The sequence below is a fragment of the Rhineura floridana genome, chromosome 4 (assembly GCF_030035675.1).
Source record: "Rhineura floridana isolate rRhiFlo1 chromosome 4, rRhiFlo1.hap2, whole genome shotgun sequence".
In the NCBI taxonomy this organism is placed as follows: domain Eukaryota; kingdom Metazoa; phylum Chordata; class Lepidosauria; order Squamata; family Rhineuridae; genus Rhineura; species Rhineura floridana.
The window spans coordinates 209,034,380-209,052,826 of NC_084483.1; the positions used below are offsets into that span (position 1 = coordinate 209,034,380).

An 18,447-nucleotide genomic window follows, 5' to 3' on the forward strand; every position below is an offset into this window, starting at 1 on the left:
CCCCAAAAACCAAAGGGGGAAAAATGGAACTTTAGCATTTGTCAGGTACAACAGAGCTAAATAAAAATCATTTGCAGAGAAGGCATTGATTTTCTGCTTCTGGTACCAATCCAGTCTGATGTTTGGAGGGGGAACTGCAGGTAATTAATGCTGGGGTATTAACTCCACCCACAAGATTCTGCTGGGAGAAAGGGCGGGATATAAATCAAATAATAAATAAATAAAATACATAAAGATTCTGCAGCAGTTCCTAAGGATAAGGTGATCCCTGAAGGCCAAACCAGTGCTGTTGGCTGCTACAAAGGTCCAAGGCCTGCTGGGTGATTTGTTGCCACTTGCCATGGGAGGTTGCTAGGTTCAGCCCATGTGCCACCAGACTACAAGGCCACCTGCCTACCTGCCAGATCTCTTCCTATCTTCTCCCCAGGAAAGGTGGCCTCCAAAAACAAGACACCCCCCCAAGCATATACACAATGCAGAAGATAATTAAAGCACACATTCAGAAGAAGCTGTATGTTATGAGGGCATTTTCTTAAGACAGCCAAAGAGGAGGAGGAACAAAACTCAGCCCATGCCTAGAATATCACTGACCTGTTGGAGAAGACTTTGCTGTAGTTGAACACCTGGATTTCCAGCATCTCATTGACATCAACGCTGCTTGCGATGGGCCACCGGAATGTCTATGGAAAGATATCCAGGGGAGACGTGAGGGGGGCCTGCATTGGACACAGGACTTATAGAGATGCTGAGATACATAAGAGGAGCCCTACAGCTGGATCAGGCCAAGGGAGCCCATCCAGTCCAGCATCCTGTTCCCACAGCGGCCAACCAGGTGCCTCTTCTGGGAAGTCCAGAAGCAGGCCATGGCCACATTTCACACTTTCCCCACTTGTGTCCCTCAGCAACAGGTAATCACAGGCAGGCTGCCTCTCAACCTGGTGGCAATATATAGCCAGTATGACTAGTAGCCATTGATAACCTTATCCACCTCCTTTTAAAGCTGTCTACATTGGTGGCCAATGCCATTCATTATAGCAGCCAATCCCATAGTGTGCATGGGATGCAAACCTTGCATTTCTTCTTCTCTGCCCCAAATCTCCTACCATTCAGCCACCATTCAGCTTCCTTGGATGACCCCACTGGGTTCTGTTACTATGGGGGGGGGGAGAACTCACCACGTACATAAAGACATATTTTAAAATATGTTAGGCCATATCACCCAGCCGGATTTGTACATACACCATGCATCTCTTGATCGTCCTTCTACACAAGTTAAAAGTTAGATATCCCATTCGTAGCATGCAAAGAACCAGGCTTCCATTTTTAACAAGATTCTAGAGCTTGTGGTTTGTAAATAAAAGTTTAAAAGTGTGCATAGTCTGAGAGACACAAGGGGGCTTTAAGACCACCTCTCTCCCAGAATGACCCTCAGTTCTAAATGTCTAAAACAAAGCATGTGTATGCTCAAGGGGACCTGGAAGTCACACTCTCTTCCCTGGAAGGTCTTCCTACAATTCCTTGAAGAGAGATGAGGTCTGGTTATCAATACCCCATGCTGAGGAGAAGCCAAGCTCCTTTCCACAAGAGACACTCCAGAGCGGGCCTTGAACTTGATGGGTGCGTTTGTAGTGATGGGAACACAATAAGAGGTTTCATTTGTTTCAAAACTTAAGAAATGAGAAGTCCTTTGCATTTTTGGCCACTCCTCTTGATTTGCCCTGGTTTAATTTGATTTTAGCTGACATTTCTCACTTATTCTGAGTTTCAGGATGGTGCACTTGCATGTCAGCTCCCTGGAGGCATCTCACCGGCCACTGTGGGATGGGCCCTTGATCTGATCTGATGATCTATTGTATTTTTAAGTCACTTTTCATTCCAGTGAATCCCAAAGCAGCTTACAAACAATAAGCGCAAACAACAGCTGATCCAACTGGACTGTTCTTACGATTTTTTTTCAGAGTGCTGAAGATGGCATGGCAGAAGTACTGCTGATGTGATGTATCTTGCTTGCTATCCCAGTGGGTGGCCATCATGAGAACAGAACGCTGGGCTAGGTGGGGCCTTTGGAACATAGGAGTCACACCCACTGGTCCATCTAGCTCTATCTGTCTACGCTGACTGGCAGCAACACTCAAGGATTTCAGGCAGGGGACACTCTCAGCCTTACCTGGAGATGCTGGGGATTGAACCTGGTGCCTTCTGCATGCAAGGCAAATGTTCTGCCACTGAGCTACGGCCCTCCCCCTTTCCTCTGATCCAGCAGCCAGGCTCTTCTTCTGTTGTGTGTGAAGCCAAAACAATTGTGGCTGTTGTATATGTCCCTGGCTTGTTGTTGTTATGTGCCTTCAAGTCGATTTCAACCCTATGAATCAGCGACCTCCGATAGCATCTGTTATTATGTCCCTGGCACAGAGGCTTATTCTATGATAACGCTTATTCCAGTCTGTATCTGTGTTGGAATTGTTTTCAAGATTTTTTAAAAGATGTTTTTAAAGATGTTTTTAGTGTGTTATTGCTTGTTTGCTGCCCTGGACTCCTTCTGGGAAGAAGGATGGGATATAAATTTAATAATAAATAATAATATAAAAATGTTTGTTTATTTATTTAAAACATTTCTATAAAAATAAAATGTAAATGCACTGCCTTCCAGTCGATTCCGACTTATGGCGACCCTATGAAGAGGGTTTTCATGAGGCTGAGAGGCAGTGACTGGCCCAAGGTCACCCAGGGAGCTTCATGGCTGTGTGGGGATTCGAACCCGGGTCTCCCAGGTCACAGTCCAACACCTTAACCACTACACCACACTGGCTCTCAAAACATTTTTATACCACCCTTTAATTAAATGTATCCATGGCAGTTTACAGCAAATCGTATGAAACAACAATCATTTATAAAGAGTAAATAAACAAGGCTAAAAGCAGTGCTAAAAACAATCCCCTCCCCCCCAAAAAAGAATCTGAAAGTAAAAAAACTGGAGCAATAAAAAAGATTTTCATCTCCTGGTGCTGGAAGGATAATGGTGTTGGGCAAAACTCCCTGGGGAAAGAGTTTCACCAGCAGGAAATAACCACAGCCAATGAGAGGTCCTCTCTCCCTGATAGTCACCAAACCTAATCAGATAGCAGAGTAGAGGAGGGCCTTCAGAGGAGATTTTGAGCCAGTCAATGGGAGAGATTACTCCCTTTTGGAGAATAACAGTTCATCAGACTATAAAACACTGAGGCAGAGGTTCTCTAGAAGGAGTAGCCACATGGGGGCTCTGACTCCTCTGGAACCATCAGAAGGACTTTCTCCCAGCCCTACCCAGAGATGCGGTTGGGGATTGAACCAGGTGCTCTGCCACTGAGCTATGAGCCTTCCCCTAAACTTACTTGGCAATTAGCCTTGGCCCATCCTTGTAAGCACATTCACAACACACACTGGCTGCCCATCTCCTGCCTTCCTCCTCCTCCTCCTCCTCCTCAGCCCGCTTTCATCTTCTGTGGCCCTCAAACTGCCACAGTGGAGACTATTACCAAGAGTCCCGCTGCAGCCTTTTCTTCATGCTGCTGATATGTGTTTGCAAGTGAAGGCGTGGACCTGCTGGGAGAGGCAACTGCACAAGAAAGGCTTAGAAAAGTCTCCAGTATCTGTGCACCATAATGGTCTCTATTCCCACAGGGAGCGTAGCAAAACCCAGTTACTGAGCTGCAAGCAGTCAATTATGAGAAGGCTGGAGAGCTGCATCAAGAGTCAGTGGAAACTGCACATTTCCAAATGTCAGGCAAATGCTGAAGATCCCCTTCTTTTAAATCATACAGGCAGAAAGACTATCAAGTTCCCAGATCTCTAAAAAAAATCTTTACAGTTTATACAACTGACATCAATAGTTTATGCAGCTCCACAAGCAAAATGACAGAACCTAAGAAGAGCCTGCTGGATCAAACCAATGGCTCATCTAGTCCAGCATCCTGTTCCCACAATGGGCAAGCTGAAAGGGTATAGTCATCCAGGATCTCAGGGGGGCTTAGACCTGTTACTTTTGGGGGGAGTCAGGCCCAGCAGGGTCCCTATGTCTCCAGCATCCTATGAGCCAATCAGCATGAACGGGAAGTGGCTTAGCCACTGAGAAGAGTCTTCTCACATGCCTCCTTGTTGTTTCCTGCTGATTGGAGCCAATTAGTTCCTACTTCAAAATGCCAAGCTGTGAAGAGTGAAAATTCTCTAATTGGAGAAGAAGAGATGGCGAATCCTGGTCACAGCACCCCATCTACATCATCAAGCAGTTTGGAGATAAACATGCAGACACTGAATTCAGTAATTCAAGCAATATCTTTGACGGTGGGAAAGGACAGTCAAATGGTGACAGTGACAGAAAACCAGAAAGCAATATTCAAGCCTGGCCAGATTATTCTGTAACCTTAAAAGGGGGTGCAGCTGTGAGGGGGCATGGCTGTGACTATTATGAAGGGACCTTGCACTTCTGAATTTGCCACTACACGACTGGCAAGCAGATGTCCCAGAGGGAAGCCCACAAGCAGGATCGGAGCACAACATCTCTCTTCCCACTTGTGGGTCCCAGCATTGAGAGCCATACTGCCTCCAACAGTGGAGGGAGAACACAGCACACATGCTCTTACCCCTGAGAAGCTTATTATTTATGTCTTGAAATGAGGAGAGACGATGGCAGATGGAAAAGAGAGAGAAATGACTGTGTGCAAATGCAGTTACTCATGCTGTACACTTGTTGGTTGAATATATTAGCAATTTAGGGCAAGCTGACATCCAATGGCTTTAAACAGTGAGTCACTGCATGCCCTGGTACCACCAGCAGCAGCAGCCAACTAGGGCCAATTTTACTTTTAAAAGCATGACATTTTAAAAGGACAGTTGGGAACATACTGGAAAGAAATCAACTGGCTTTTCAAGAAGAACCTCCCTGCACCCAAAATAATAAGAGTAAAAAACATGGCAGATGATTCTCAGCAGCCCCATATTTAAGCTTGCGTTGGCTCTTGTGCAAAGAAGCACGGCTGGTAAGGACTGTTCCCACACTGAAATGAACAGCTTGGGTGCTGAAGTACAGATCAGAACACTGGCAGAAATGCTGGTGAATACCAGGGGTGTATGCTGGCTGTTTAACAAGGACAGCTGACAAATCATAGCAAGAGAACATTTTTGGGATGAAGTGATTTCGTGTGTAATCTGTGCACAAAAATAAGTGTCAACATTCTGCATTCAGGCAATCCAAGCCCACATCCCAAGAGAAGCACAATCCCACAGTCTGCATAAATTATGCAACTATTCAGCATGGTTTCCCATTATTTCAGCTCTCCCATGAAATGGCAGCATACAGACAGCCCTGCCTATTTGTCTCTCCAGCTGCCCAGAAGGTTGCGTTACATCATCATAACACCGGACTGGTGATTCGGTTCCAGTGATGGGATATGGAGAGCGCCAGGCTTTAGCCTGCTTAGTTCAGCGAGTGGGAAATCGACAAGCTGCCGAAAACTAGTGATGGGAAAACTCTCCTCAACTTTATTCAGAACTGGACTTGGCAAATGAAACTATTTTTAAAAATTTTAGAATTAAAATAAATAGGGTGGGGTGTTTTTTTTTGTACAAGCCCAGTTCTGAATTCAGACCACATTGTGTGCATAAATGTCATTAGGCACATTGCTGGGTATGATTTCCTCTCCAACCGCCTGGGAACCCTGCTCTACCATCCCTGGAAAACTATACATTTCCTGGATCTTTGTAGAAAAGCTCTGGAGGGTGGGATCTACAGTTTTCATCTGCATTGGAATTGTTTTTAAAGATGTTTTTAAAGATGTTTTGCTTTTAAGATTTTTTAAAAGATTTTTGATCACTTGTTTTATGCTGCCCTGGGCTTCCTTTGGGCCAGAAGGATGGGATATAAATTTAATCATAAATAATCATGAATAGCTAATGTGGAAGGCTGCATTCAGCCAATGGGCCAGAAGTTTGCAACTGCAAGGAAAGCCCTTGGGTTCCTGGAACGTATTGAAAGGGTCCACTTATTGGGTTGCATTCAACTAAGTCCTACACAGAGTAGACCCATTAAAATTAATGAACTTAAGTTAGCAGGGTCTGTTGACTTCAGTGGGTAGGACTAGCGTTGAATACCACCCATTGTTATTAGGGATGCAAGTTTTAATTGGTGTGACAGATCAATCAAATAATTGATCAACTGGAGGAGGCCAGTTTTAATTACAGATCTGGTTGTGGCAAAATTACTGTTTGCAAGCCCTGGACCTGAGAAACATGAAAGTCTGGTCATGCTTAGTGTCTCACATATTAGAGAAAAATACGGAAGTAACTTCATTCTTGTTCCAGAAGCCTAACTGGTATTGCTTAAAAGGTTCTCATGCAGGCACCTTGAGTTTGGTAGACAGTGCTGGGGAGGAGTCAGTGGTCGTGGTGCACGTTGGCACCAACGACATGGGGAAATGCAGCCGTGAGGTCCTGGAAGCAAAATTTAGGTTGCTAGGTAGGATGCTGAAAGCCAGGACCTCCAAGGTGGCTTTCTCTGAAATGCTACCGGTTCCACACGCAGGACCAGCCAGACAGGCCCAGCTTCGCAGTCTCAATGCGTGGATGAGACGATGGTGTCGGGTGGAAGGGTTTGGATTTGTTAGGCACTGGGGAACATTTTGGGACAAGCCGGGCCTGTACAAAAGGGACGGGCTCCACTTGAACCAGAATGGAACCAGACTGCTGGCACTTAAAATTAAAAAGGTGGCAGAGCAGCTTTTAAACTGACTGAGGGGGGAAACCCGACAGGAGCTGAGAAAGGTCCGGTTCGGAATAAACCTCCCCCCTGGGATAAAAACCAAAGAAATGATGAAATTTTAAAAGGGGTAGGCCTAGAAGTAGGCATTGTGAGAGCAGGGGCACAGGATATAAATTCAGAAGAGCAAAATTCCCACAGGCCTAACCACAAGTGCCAAAGACACTTGAAGAGAGACACTGCTTACAAGTGCCTGTACGCTAATGCTAGGAGCCTGCGAACCAAGATGGGAGAACTGGAGTGCTTGGTCTTAGAGGAGAGCATTGATATAGTGAGCATAACGGAGACCTGGTGGAATGGAGAAAACCAGTGGGATACGGTTATCCCTGGATATAAACTATATCGGAAGGACAGGGAAGGACGTATTGGTGGCGGAGTCGCTCTATACGTGAAAGAAGGCATTGAATCCAGCAAGCTGGAAACCCCAAAAGAGGCAGAATCCTCCACAGAATCGTTGTGGGTGGTGATACCATGCCCCAGGAGGGACTTAATACTGGGAACGATCTATCGTCCCCCTGATCAAAATGCTCAGGGAGACCTTGAGATGAGATATGAAATTGAGGAAGCATCCAAACTAGGAAATGTGGTAGTAATGGGTGACTTCAACTACCCAGACATAGACTGGCTGCATATGTGTTCCAGTCATGACAAAGAAGCAAAGTTTCTAGATATTCTAAATGACTATTCCCTAGACCAGTTGGTCATGGAACCAACCAGAGGGACGGCAACCCTGGACTTAATCCTCAGTGGGGACCGGGACCTGGTGCGAGATGTAAGTGTTGTTGAACCGATTGGGAGCAGTGACCACAGTGCTATTAAATTAAACATACATGTAACTGGCCAATTGCCAAGAAAATCCAACACGGTCACATTTGACTTCAAAAGAGGAAACTTCACAAAAATGAGGGGATTAGTAAAAAGAAAGCTGAAAAACAAAGTCCAGAGGGTCACATCACTCGAAAATGCTTGGAAGTTGTTTAAAAACACTATATTAGAAGCTCAACTGGAGTGCATACCGCAGATCAGAAAAGGTACCGCCAGGGCCAAGAAGATGCCAGCATGGTTAACGAGCAAAGTCAAGGAAGCTCTTAGAGGCAAAAAGTCTTCCTCCAGAAAATGGAAGTCTTGTCCGAATGAAGAAAATAAAAAAGAACACAAACTCTGGCAAAAGAAATGCAAGAAGACAATAAGGGATGCTAAAAAAGAATTTGAGGAGCACATTGCTAAGAACATAAAAACCAACAACAAAACATTCTATAAATACATTCAAAGCAGGAGACCATCTAGGGAGGCGATTGGACCCTTGGATGATAAGGGAGTCCAAGGTGTACTAAAGAACGATAAGGAGATTGCAGAGAAGCTAAATGAATTATTTGCATCTGTCTTCACAGTGGAAGATATAGGGCAGATCCCTGAACCTGAACTAACATTTGCAGGAAGGGATTCTGAGGAACTGAGACAAATAGTGGTAACGAGAGAGGAAGTTCTAGGCTTAATGGACAATATAAAAACTGACAAATCACCGGGCCCAGATGGCATCCACCCGAGAGTTCTCAAAGAACTCAAAGGTGAAATTGCTGATCTGCTAACTAAAATATGTAACTTGTCCCTCGGGTCCTCCTCCGTGCCTGAGGACTGGAAAATGGCAAATGTAACGCCAATCTTCAAAAAGGGATCCAGAGGGGATCCCGGAAGTTACAGGCCAGTTAGCTTAACTTCTGTCCCTGGAAAACTGGTAGAAAGTATTATTAAAGCTAGATTAACTAAGCACATAGAAGAACAAGCCTTGCTGAAGCAGAGCCAGCATGGCTTCTGCAAGGGAAAGTCCTGTCTCAGTAACCTATTAGAATTCTTTATTTATTTATTTATTCATTTCATTTTTAAACCGCCCATAGCGAATAGCTCTCTGGGCGGTGAACAAAACAAGATTAAAATACAATATTACAATAAAATTACAATAAAATCAGCAACAAGTTAAACGAAAAAAAAATTAAATGAAACACATTGAACATTAAAATGCCTGGGAGTATAGCCAGGTCTTAACCTGGCGCCTAAAAGAAAATACCGTAGGCGCCAGGCGTATCTCCACAGGTAGGCTGTTCCACAGTTCGGGGGCCACCACAGAAAAGGCCCTAGATCTAATAACAATCCTCCGGGCAACCTGATGAGTTGGTACCCGGAGGAGGGCCTTGGATATTGAACGAAGTGAAAGGGTAGGTTCATAGCGGGAGAGGCGTTCCACAAGGTATTGTGGTCCCACACCGTGTAAGGCTTTATAGGTCAAAACCAGCACCTTGACTCTGGCTCGGAAACAAATAGGCAGCCAGTGCAGGCGGGCCAGGACAGGTGTTATATGCGCAGACCGATTGGTCCTCGTCAACAATCTGGCTGCCGCGTTTTGCACTAGCTGAAGTTTCCGAACGGTCTTCAAGGGCAGCCCTACGTAGAGCGCATTACTTTGAGAGTGTCAACAAGCATATAGATAGAGGTGATCCAGTGGACATAGTGTACTTAGACTTTCAAAAAGCGTTTGACAAGGTACCTCACCAAAGACTTCTGAGGAAGTTTAGCAGTCATGGAATAAGAGGAGAGGTCCTCTTGTGGATAAGGAATTGGTTAAGAAGCAGAAAGCAGAGAGTAGGAATCAACGGACAGTTCTCCCAATGGAGGGCTGTAGAAAGTGGAGTCCCTCAAGGATCGGTATTGGGACCTGTACTTTTCAACTTGTTCATTAATGACCTAGAATTAGGAGTGAGCAGTGAAGTGGCCAAGTTTGCTGACGACACTAAATTGTTCAGGGTTGTTAAAACAAAAAGGGATTGCGAAGAGCTCCAAAAAGATCTCTCCAAACTGAGTGAATGGGCGGAAAAATGGCAAATGCAATTCAATATAAACAAGTGTAAAATTATGCATATTGGAGCAAAAAATCTGAATTTCACATATACGCTCATGGGGTCTGAACTGGCGGTGACCGACCAGGAGAGAGACCTCGGGGTTGTAGTGGACAGAACAATGAAAATGTCGACCCAGTGTGCGGCAGCTGTGAAAAAGGCAAATTCCATGCTAGCGATAATTAGGAAAGGTATTGAAAAGGCGGGTCAGAGGAGACATGATAGAAGTGTATAAAATTATGCATGGCATTGAGAAAGTGGATAGAGAAAAGTTCTTCTCCCTCTCTCATAATACTAGAACTCGTGGACATTCAAAGAAGCTGAATGTTGGAAGATTCAGGACAGACAAAAGGAAGTACTTCTTTACTCAGCGCATAGTTAAACTATGGAATTTGCTCCCACAAGATGCAGTAATGGCCACCAGCTTGGACGGCTTTAAAAGAAGATTAGACAAATTCATGGAGGACAGGGCTATCAATGGCTACTAGCCACGATGGCTGTGCTCTGCCACCCTAGTCAGAGGCAGCATGCTTCTGAAAACCAGTTGCCGGAAGCCTCAGGAGGGGAGAGTGTTCTTGCACTCGGGTCCTGCTTGCAGGCTTCCCCCAGGCACCTGGTTGGCCACTGTGAGAACAGGATGCTGGACTAGATGGGCCACTGGCCTGATCCAGCAGGCTCTTCTTATGTTCTTATGTTCTTATGTTCCTGGACTTTGTAAGATTTGGGCTGTCTAAAAAGCCTACGTAACAATCTTGACCTTGCAATGTTACATTGATTGCTGCCTATTATCTTACAGAGCCCCTCGCTGGATCGTCACCTTGTAGTGGTGAGTGGGCTTGCATGTTCCAATGAACCCTATGAGAGATGCCATCGGGAGTCATGTACTCCCAGCAGGGTCACCCATGGTGGTAAGGTCGAGGGAGAGGAACCAGACAAGGAACGATCCAAGAAAGTCCTCAATGGCAGAACAGGCGAAGGATAACAATGTGTATGTTACAACGGCTGTGAAGACGGATGAAGGCTGCAGCAGATAAAGGACTTCCAATCGTCATGGTGCCCATGCTGTTGGATCAAAGCCTGTTTCTGTCAAGATTGTGTGTTGATCGTGATGCGCCAATCTCCCCACATAAAACAAATTCACGCACAGATGTCTTCCATAACAAAAGTCCCATGGTGATCAGTGAATGACGACGGGGGCATGACTGTGAAATCCAGAAGCCCCTAGTCATGGACTGGCACATTGGCGGTGCATACAGATCCAGATGGATCCTTTGTTAAAGACTTTATTTTGGAAGACAATCTTACTCGCTCACGAGTGATCGCCAAGAAGAAGAAGATCTCACAGAGGATATTAAGAGAAAAATATTAAATCAGATTTCCCCCCCTCATTTTAGCTTGACGCATTCTAGTTAACCTCTGTCTGTTCTCCAGTTGTTCTTAATTCGCTATTTTTCTCAGTGTTTGCAAATCTTGGGCAAGCAAAATTAGATTTTGCCTACTCACAACACAGCATCCTCAGCATCTCTTGAAAGAAGTGAGGGAGGGGGAAAAAGCAATGTATTTTGTAAGAACAGAGGTCAGAGAAAAACTAATCAGCTAGCAAAGATTGTGTTGGAAGTAATACGCTGAAATGAATGAAGATGAGAGAAAAGAATTTTTTGTTTATGGAAACTTTTTTTAAAAAAATATGAAACTGAAACAAACATAATCTCTCATTTAAATCATTAATTGTTAAGAAACTGATTAAAACCCTATTTAGGTTATTGATTTCTTGCCATTTGTTCACATGCTTTGTGCCACACTATCAAGTTTCACACCATCCATTTAAAGCACATCCAACGCACATTTAAAGCACATGATTTCCCCAAAGAATCATGGGAATTTTAGTTTGTTAGGAGTGCTGGGAATTTCTAGCTCTGCGAAGGAAAACCACAGTTCCCAGAATTCTTTGGGGGAAGTCATGTGCTTTAAATGTGCATTGGATGTGCTTTAAATGGTCGGTGTGGCTCTGCATTCATCATGGGGTCTGGGATTTCATCCTCCTAGCCTCTGCTCTCTGCAAGGATCGAATCACTTTTCTCAATACATCTACTGAGCTTGCAATTTGCATGTTGTTAAGGGAGAAAGTAGAGCAGGAATTTAGGAGCTGGAGCTCTCACAGCCTCCCAGGTCTCTTCCCTTTTGCTGCTTTCCTGTGATTGCACTCAAACAAGAGAAGGTGAATCCATCATTGTCAAGATGTGAATAGCTGAAAATTATCTAAATGATTGTGAAACACACAACAAAGCTCCGAGGAAAAGTGATTTCCATTTATCAAATACTCCTGGCAGTCTAGAAAAGAAAAATGAATTGTGAAATATCTACCAGGACAATGCAACTTAGAATCATAGAGTTGGAAAGGGCCTATAAGGCCATCAAGTCCAACCCCCTGCTCAATGCAGGAATCCATCTTAAAGCATCCCTGACAGGTGGCTGTCCAGCTGTCTCTTGAATGCCTCCAGTGTTGAAGAGCCCACCACCTCCTTCGGTCGTTGGTGCCATTGTCGTATGGCTCTAACAGTTAGGTTTTCCTGATGTTCAGTCGAAATCTGGCTTCCTGCAACTTGAGCCCATTATTCCGTGTCCTACACTCTGGGACGATTGAAAAGAGATCCCGGCCCTCCTCTGTATGACAACCTTTCATGTATTTGTGAGTGCTGTCATTATCTCCCCTCAGTCTTCTCTTCTCCAGGCTAAACATGCCCAGTTCTTTCAGTCTCTCCTCATAGGGCTTTGTTTCCAGTCCCCTGATCATGCTTGCTGCCCTCCTCTGAACCCGTTCCAGTTTGTCTGCATCCTTCTTGAAGTGCTGTTCATGGAATCATAGAGTTGGAAGGGGCCTATAAGGCCATCAAGTCCAACCCCCTGCTCAATGCAGGGATCCAAATCAAAGCATTCCCGACAGATGGCTGTCCAGCTGCCTCTTGAATGCCTCCAGTGTCGGAGAGCCCACTACCTCCCTAGGTAATTGGTTCCATTGTCATATGGCTCTAACAGTTAGGAAGTTTTTCCTGATGTCCAGTCGAAATCTGTCTTCCTGCAACTTGAGCCCATTATTCCATGTCCTGCACTCTGGGATGACTGAGAAGAGAACCTGGCTCTCCTCTGTGTGGCAAACTTTCAAGTACTTGAAGAGTGCTATCCTATCTCCCCTCAGTCTTCTCTTCTCCAGGCTAAATGTACCCAGTTCTTTCAGTCTCTCCTCACAGGGCTTTGTTTCCAGTCCCCTGATCATCCTCGTTGCCCTCCTCCGAACCTGTTCTAGTTTGTCTTCCCAGTCACTGTGTTCTACAACAGAAAGTGGCAGAGCTGGTATCATGGACAGAAGACTGGAACTATACCTAGGGATGCCAGTGTTCAAATGCCCACGTAGCCACAAGGCTCACTACATGGCATTGGAAAAGGCGCTGTGGATGCTTCCAGATGACAACAGAAAAGTACTGGTCCTGTTATACTAGTCCTATCCTGTAACAATTTTACATTTTGGGGAGTCCTTATGCAAAAGAGAAAGCAGTTGTAAGAAAGAGAAGTCACCCCTCTCCAGCTCCAGCCCAAGCTGAGGCCACCTTCATTTTTGACAAAGTAGCTGTGAAATGGACAAAATTTTCTCCCCACTTCAGCAGCCAGTCTGGAGAAGCCCATTGAAAACTAATTTTGCCAGATTCCCTTGGCTTCTGTGGCCTCCCTGGAGATATGGGGAGATATAGTACATACAAGTGTGATCTGCAACAAAATATTGCCAAAATGTGGGCTGCTACCATTCCCTTTGTCAGATTAGCCGCCTGCTTCTGGAGAGTCATCTTCAGACATTGTCACTGGCAAGCCTTTTAGAGCCACTAGGATCTTCTCCTCACATCTCTCTCAGTCTTTGAAGGGCTAGGCTTTGTCTTGGGGTCTTTCCTCAGGAATGTCCTGGGAGGTCTTTGCTCTTCACTCAGCCACCTGCAGCTCCTGGGCTGAGGCTAGGGACAGCTCCAACCTTCTCCCCCAATAGAAATCATTTTCTTCCATGCTGGAAAAACCTTTTAGAAAACAATTACCTTATTTCATCTTATAATGCCTAGTGATTCTGATCTCCTGATCAGTAAATATATCCACTGTATAATTATTTTATCTATTGTATAATGAGTCTCTGGACTGAAACCTGTGCCTCTGTTGTAGTTGCTGCTATGTGCCTTCAAGTTGATTATGACTTATGGTGACCCTATGAATCACCCTCACTGCAGCTTTTGACTCAATCAACAGATCCAGACTATGGGAGAAATTACAAAGCATTGAGATGGATCGTAGACTTTTACAGTTGATTCATGAGTTGTACAGCAACACAGAACTGAGGATCAGAATTGGCTTAAAGGGTGCATTAACTGAAGCTTTGAAAACTACACGAGGGGTGAAGCAGGGATGCATTTTGGCTCCCACTCTTTTTAATATTTATATCAATGATCTGGTCCCATGGTTAGCTCGAGTAGATTCGCCTGCACCAGCAATTAGCAATAGAAAGATTTTTATTTTAATGTACGCAGATGACTTGGTACTTATTTCTCTTTCTCGTTTGGGCCTTAAAAACCTCCTTGACTCATTCAGTACTTACTGTAAAAATGAGAATTTATTGATAAACTACTCTAAGTCTAAAATTATGGTCTTTGGCAAACGTAATCCAAGGTATAAATGGTGTTTGGATCAACAGGTCTTAGAACAAGTCCGCTCATTCAGATATTTAGGGATAGTTTTCAGCGAGTCCCTTTCGTGGAAACGGCATAGTGAGATGATTAAGCTGAAAGCAGAGAGAACAATTGGAGCCTTAATGAAATTTTATTATAACAAGGGTGGACAACTGATCGAACCTGCCTTAAAGATCTTTGGCAGTAAAGTAGTCACACAAATGCTCTATGGGGTAGAGGTATGGGGAGCAGACACGAATGTGATCACAACCCTGGAAATAGTGCAAAATAAATTTTTTAGAAAACTATACTCCTTACCCCCAGGAACACCTGCTGCTTTCTTGAGAACAGAAACTGGCTGGCCTTCTATAAAGATAAAAGCTGTGTGGCTCTGCTTGAATTATTTTAAGCGAATTGCTTCTTTGACAACGGAACGTTTACCAACTTTGTGTTACAAGGAGTTAGAAAATAACCATAACTGGAAGTTAATGTCCCATAACCTTTTAAATAGCTACCATCTTCCCGAGCTAAAATATCTCGTGGATATAGAAAAAAGACACCTAAGGGACTGGCTCCTTTGGATAGACGCTAAAAGAGATCTGTGTCTAATTAAAAAATCCAGATTTTCTACTTATTTTGCATTAGTGAAAACAGAACATTTTAGAGCTTGTTATCTGACTAAATTAAGGCTAGCCCCCTTAAGAACTGCTTTCATGGAACTCCGGTTCCAAGTTATGCCTACAGCGGTACTGGATGGTCGTTATCAGAATGTGCCATTTGAAAGAAGACTGTGTATTTGTGATCTAGGAGAGGTGGAGGATATTGTGCATTATATGTTAAGATGCCCTCTATACGATCACCCAAGAGAGAGATTTATTAAACCTTTGTTGTCCCAGGGAAATGGGAACTCCCTGGAGGAGACTTTATATCTCCTGAGTGATGTTAACAGCTACGTGACCCACAAGGTGGCTCTTTTTGCCCTTGCGGTAAAAAAAATCAGAAAAAAAGAATTAGACTACATAGCAATTAACTGCCAGGGAGACTCTGCTTGTTAATTTTTATTATGTATATTTTCTATGTCTCTGTTTATATTTTATATTAAAGTTTTGTACAGTATTTGTCATGGCTTATGGCTAGCACAATAAACATTTTTTGACTTTGACTTTGAATCACTGACCTCCAAGAGCATCTGTCATGGACCACCCTGTTCAGATCTTGTAAGTTCAGGTCTGTGGCTTCCTTGATGGAATCCATCCATCTCTTGTTTGGCCTTCCTCTTTTTCTACTCCCTTCTGTTTTTCCCAGCATTACTGTCTTTTCTAGTGAATCATGTCTTCCCATTATGTGCCCAAAGTATGATAACCTCAGTTTCATCATTTTAGCTTCTAGTGACAGTTCTGGTTTAACTTGTTCTAACACCCAATTATTTGTCTTTTTCGCAGTCCATGGTATGTGCAAAGCTCTCCTCCAACACCACATTTCAAAGGAGTTGATTTTTCCCTTATCTGCTTTTTTCACTGTCCAACTTTCACATCCATACTTGTGTGATGCTTTGTTTTACTGCATCATTATTTTGGCTTATTTGAAAAGAGAGAGGGGGGAAGAGGTATTCTCAAATGCCTAAAAGTTTCAAGAAAAGCCTGCTTGGAGCTGTGGTAGGTTATCACATTCATTCATTAGTTTTCAAAAAATTAATCGTGGCTGCAGAAGCAGATCAAGGAAGTTGCCTAATTCCACAAATGCCACTGCTCTTTTGGCTGCAACAGACCCAAGCCTGGCTCTTACATTTAGTCGCACGCTGTTCTGCTGGGGCTTGGGACTTGCTGGGAAGGTGGTATCAAGTATCCATGTCTTCCAATGCTAATCAAGACCCTGGACAGCTCCCGAGTGGGCCATGCTGGTTGAGGTCGATCCTCGCTGGATTGTCACCTTGTAGTGGAAGACAATCTTACTTGGCCATCAGTGATCGTCAATGAATGCATGACCAAGACAGACCAGGACGTGAGCAGCTGCCCAGTGGGCCATGCTGGCTGAGTTGCAGACCCTCAGCAAAGGGTCATGATCATAAGGAGGCCAGCAGGGCCTTCCCTTACAGTGGTTCAGCCCCCCTGGGTGAGATGTCCGCAATCCTTAAAGGACCCATTGCTGATTCTGCAGTCACATGCTCCTGTGTGGCTGTGGGGAAAGAAAAGCTATAGGGGAATCAACCCCACAGTCTGAGGATGATGGGATAGCCACATCCTCAGTCCGTGGGGTAGTTTAGAAGGGGATGCTGAGAGCTCAGTGCCCCTGAGCAGGGTGAGACTTGCAAGTCATCCAAATCCAAGTTCTCCTCAGGGTGACTTCGGGACACGGATGCAGGGGTCATGGCAAGTAGCCCCCATGCAAGCACCTTAGGAACATGTGGTAGATGCATCCAGCCTTTGCTCACACGGACATGCAGCAAGAACGGAATCTCACCTCCATGAGTGGGCTTTAATATGTCCTCCATGATTTACACCATTGTAGCACCTTAGGGAAACTCCGGTGCAACCATGACAACTGGAGCAGCTACACAAATTGCCCGAGATTGTCGCCGGTGGTCCTTACAAAAGCTACAGTCACAGCCACAGCTGTCCAGCAGGGCAAAGACTCTAGGAGAGCAGAGCTCTGATGTTGCTTCAGGAACCATCAAACTGAGACTGAGCCGTACATAAGTAGCAGTAGTTGCATCCCAGTTCCTAGTCCTGTCCTTAATGGAAGTTGCCCTTTCAGTTAAAGAACCCCAGCCCACTTCTCCAGTACAATGCAGTGGGGAAAACTACTCTAGTCCCACTGGGACCTCTGCAATGTCCACATGAAGGGCAGCAACGCTAAACTCCTTGGGCTGGAGTGGTCCTGGCATCACCAGGCTCATCTGGTGGAAGCAGTTCAGGGGCTGGCCATGCATGACATTCCCCTTCTGATCCTTCAACCTCATCCCCAGAAGAAAGGGAATCTGACTCCGGGGTCATGGCAACTGGTGAAGTAGCACACCTCTTGTGCTCATGCCTCTGCATACAACATACGAGAGGGCCTGGAATTTCAAAAGCAGTAAATCCAGCATCAGAAGCTTACGTACACAATTGGAACATCTCATTCATCATAAATTAAGGAGGAGCAGAAGACTTCAAGGGGAGGGAAACTCAACTCCAATGATCTCAAGGGGCCAGGGCAGCTTTCAAAGGTAATTACAGTTCCTCCAAAGCCATTTACAAGTTGTTCATGAATTATTACGACGATGCAACGCACAGGAGCTTACATTTTGTGCACAATCCATTGATTGTGAATTGAAAAGTAACTACATTGTTGACTGAGATCTCCATCGATGTAGGCAGTGACAGGAATGCTGGGCCTGCAATCACTCAGCACACTAATCTGGTGGGGGGGGGGAATCTGAAGCATCATACAGGGATAGTGGAATAAGTGCAGGTTGTCTGAAAGAGAGAGAAATGCCAACATTCTGAATATTTATTTCAAATATGCTTAACCTTATTTACATATTGGTTGCACGAACAGGGAGGAGCAAGGATGGGTGATCTCTGTGTATTTGGGGAATGCGATTCTCCTGACAGCACTCAGAAATGTGTTTTCACCTGATAAGGAACTGTAGCCATTTCCACCTTTTCCACAATTGTAGGGCCACCACTAGGGGCCAAATGAAATGGCTTTGGGGGCGGCCTACAAACCAGCACTTGGCCCTCCTAAAGAGTAGTTACACTTTCTCTCTCTGTCAGTACAATGGATGGATTTACAACCAGTTTGTCCTAAGCATGTAAAGTTTTCTCACAGGAGATACAAATCCAAGCCTAATTTACTGTGCAAGTGTTGCAGACTTAGAATCATAGAACAGTAGAGTTTGAAGGGGCCTATAAGGCCATCAAGTCCATCCCCCTGCTCAATATAGGAATCCAGATGGCTGTCCAGCTGCCTCTTGAATGGCTCCAGTGTCGGAGAGCTCACTACCTCTCTAGGAAATTGGTTCCATTGTCGTATGACTCTAACAGTTAGGAAGTTTTTCATGAAGTTGAGTCGAAATCTGGCTTCC

General features: G+C 44.7%; 1 protein-coding gene across 4 annotated transcripts in view; it reads right to left on the minus strand.

Moving 5' to 3' along the window:
• Positions 1-18,447, minus strand: part of OTOF (otoferlin) — a 219,258-nt gene that overhangs the window by 156,226 nt on the left and 44,585 nt on the right. For all 4 annotated transcript variants that reach the window (XM_061626513.1, XM_061626515.1, XM_061626516.1 and 1 more), the window contains exon 3: positions 592-680. In XM_061626513.1, the coding sequence (XP_061482497.1) occupies positions 592-680 (89 nt within the window). The remainder of the gene's footprint in view (positions 1-591; positions 681-18,447) is intronic.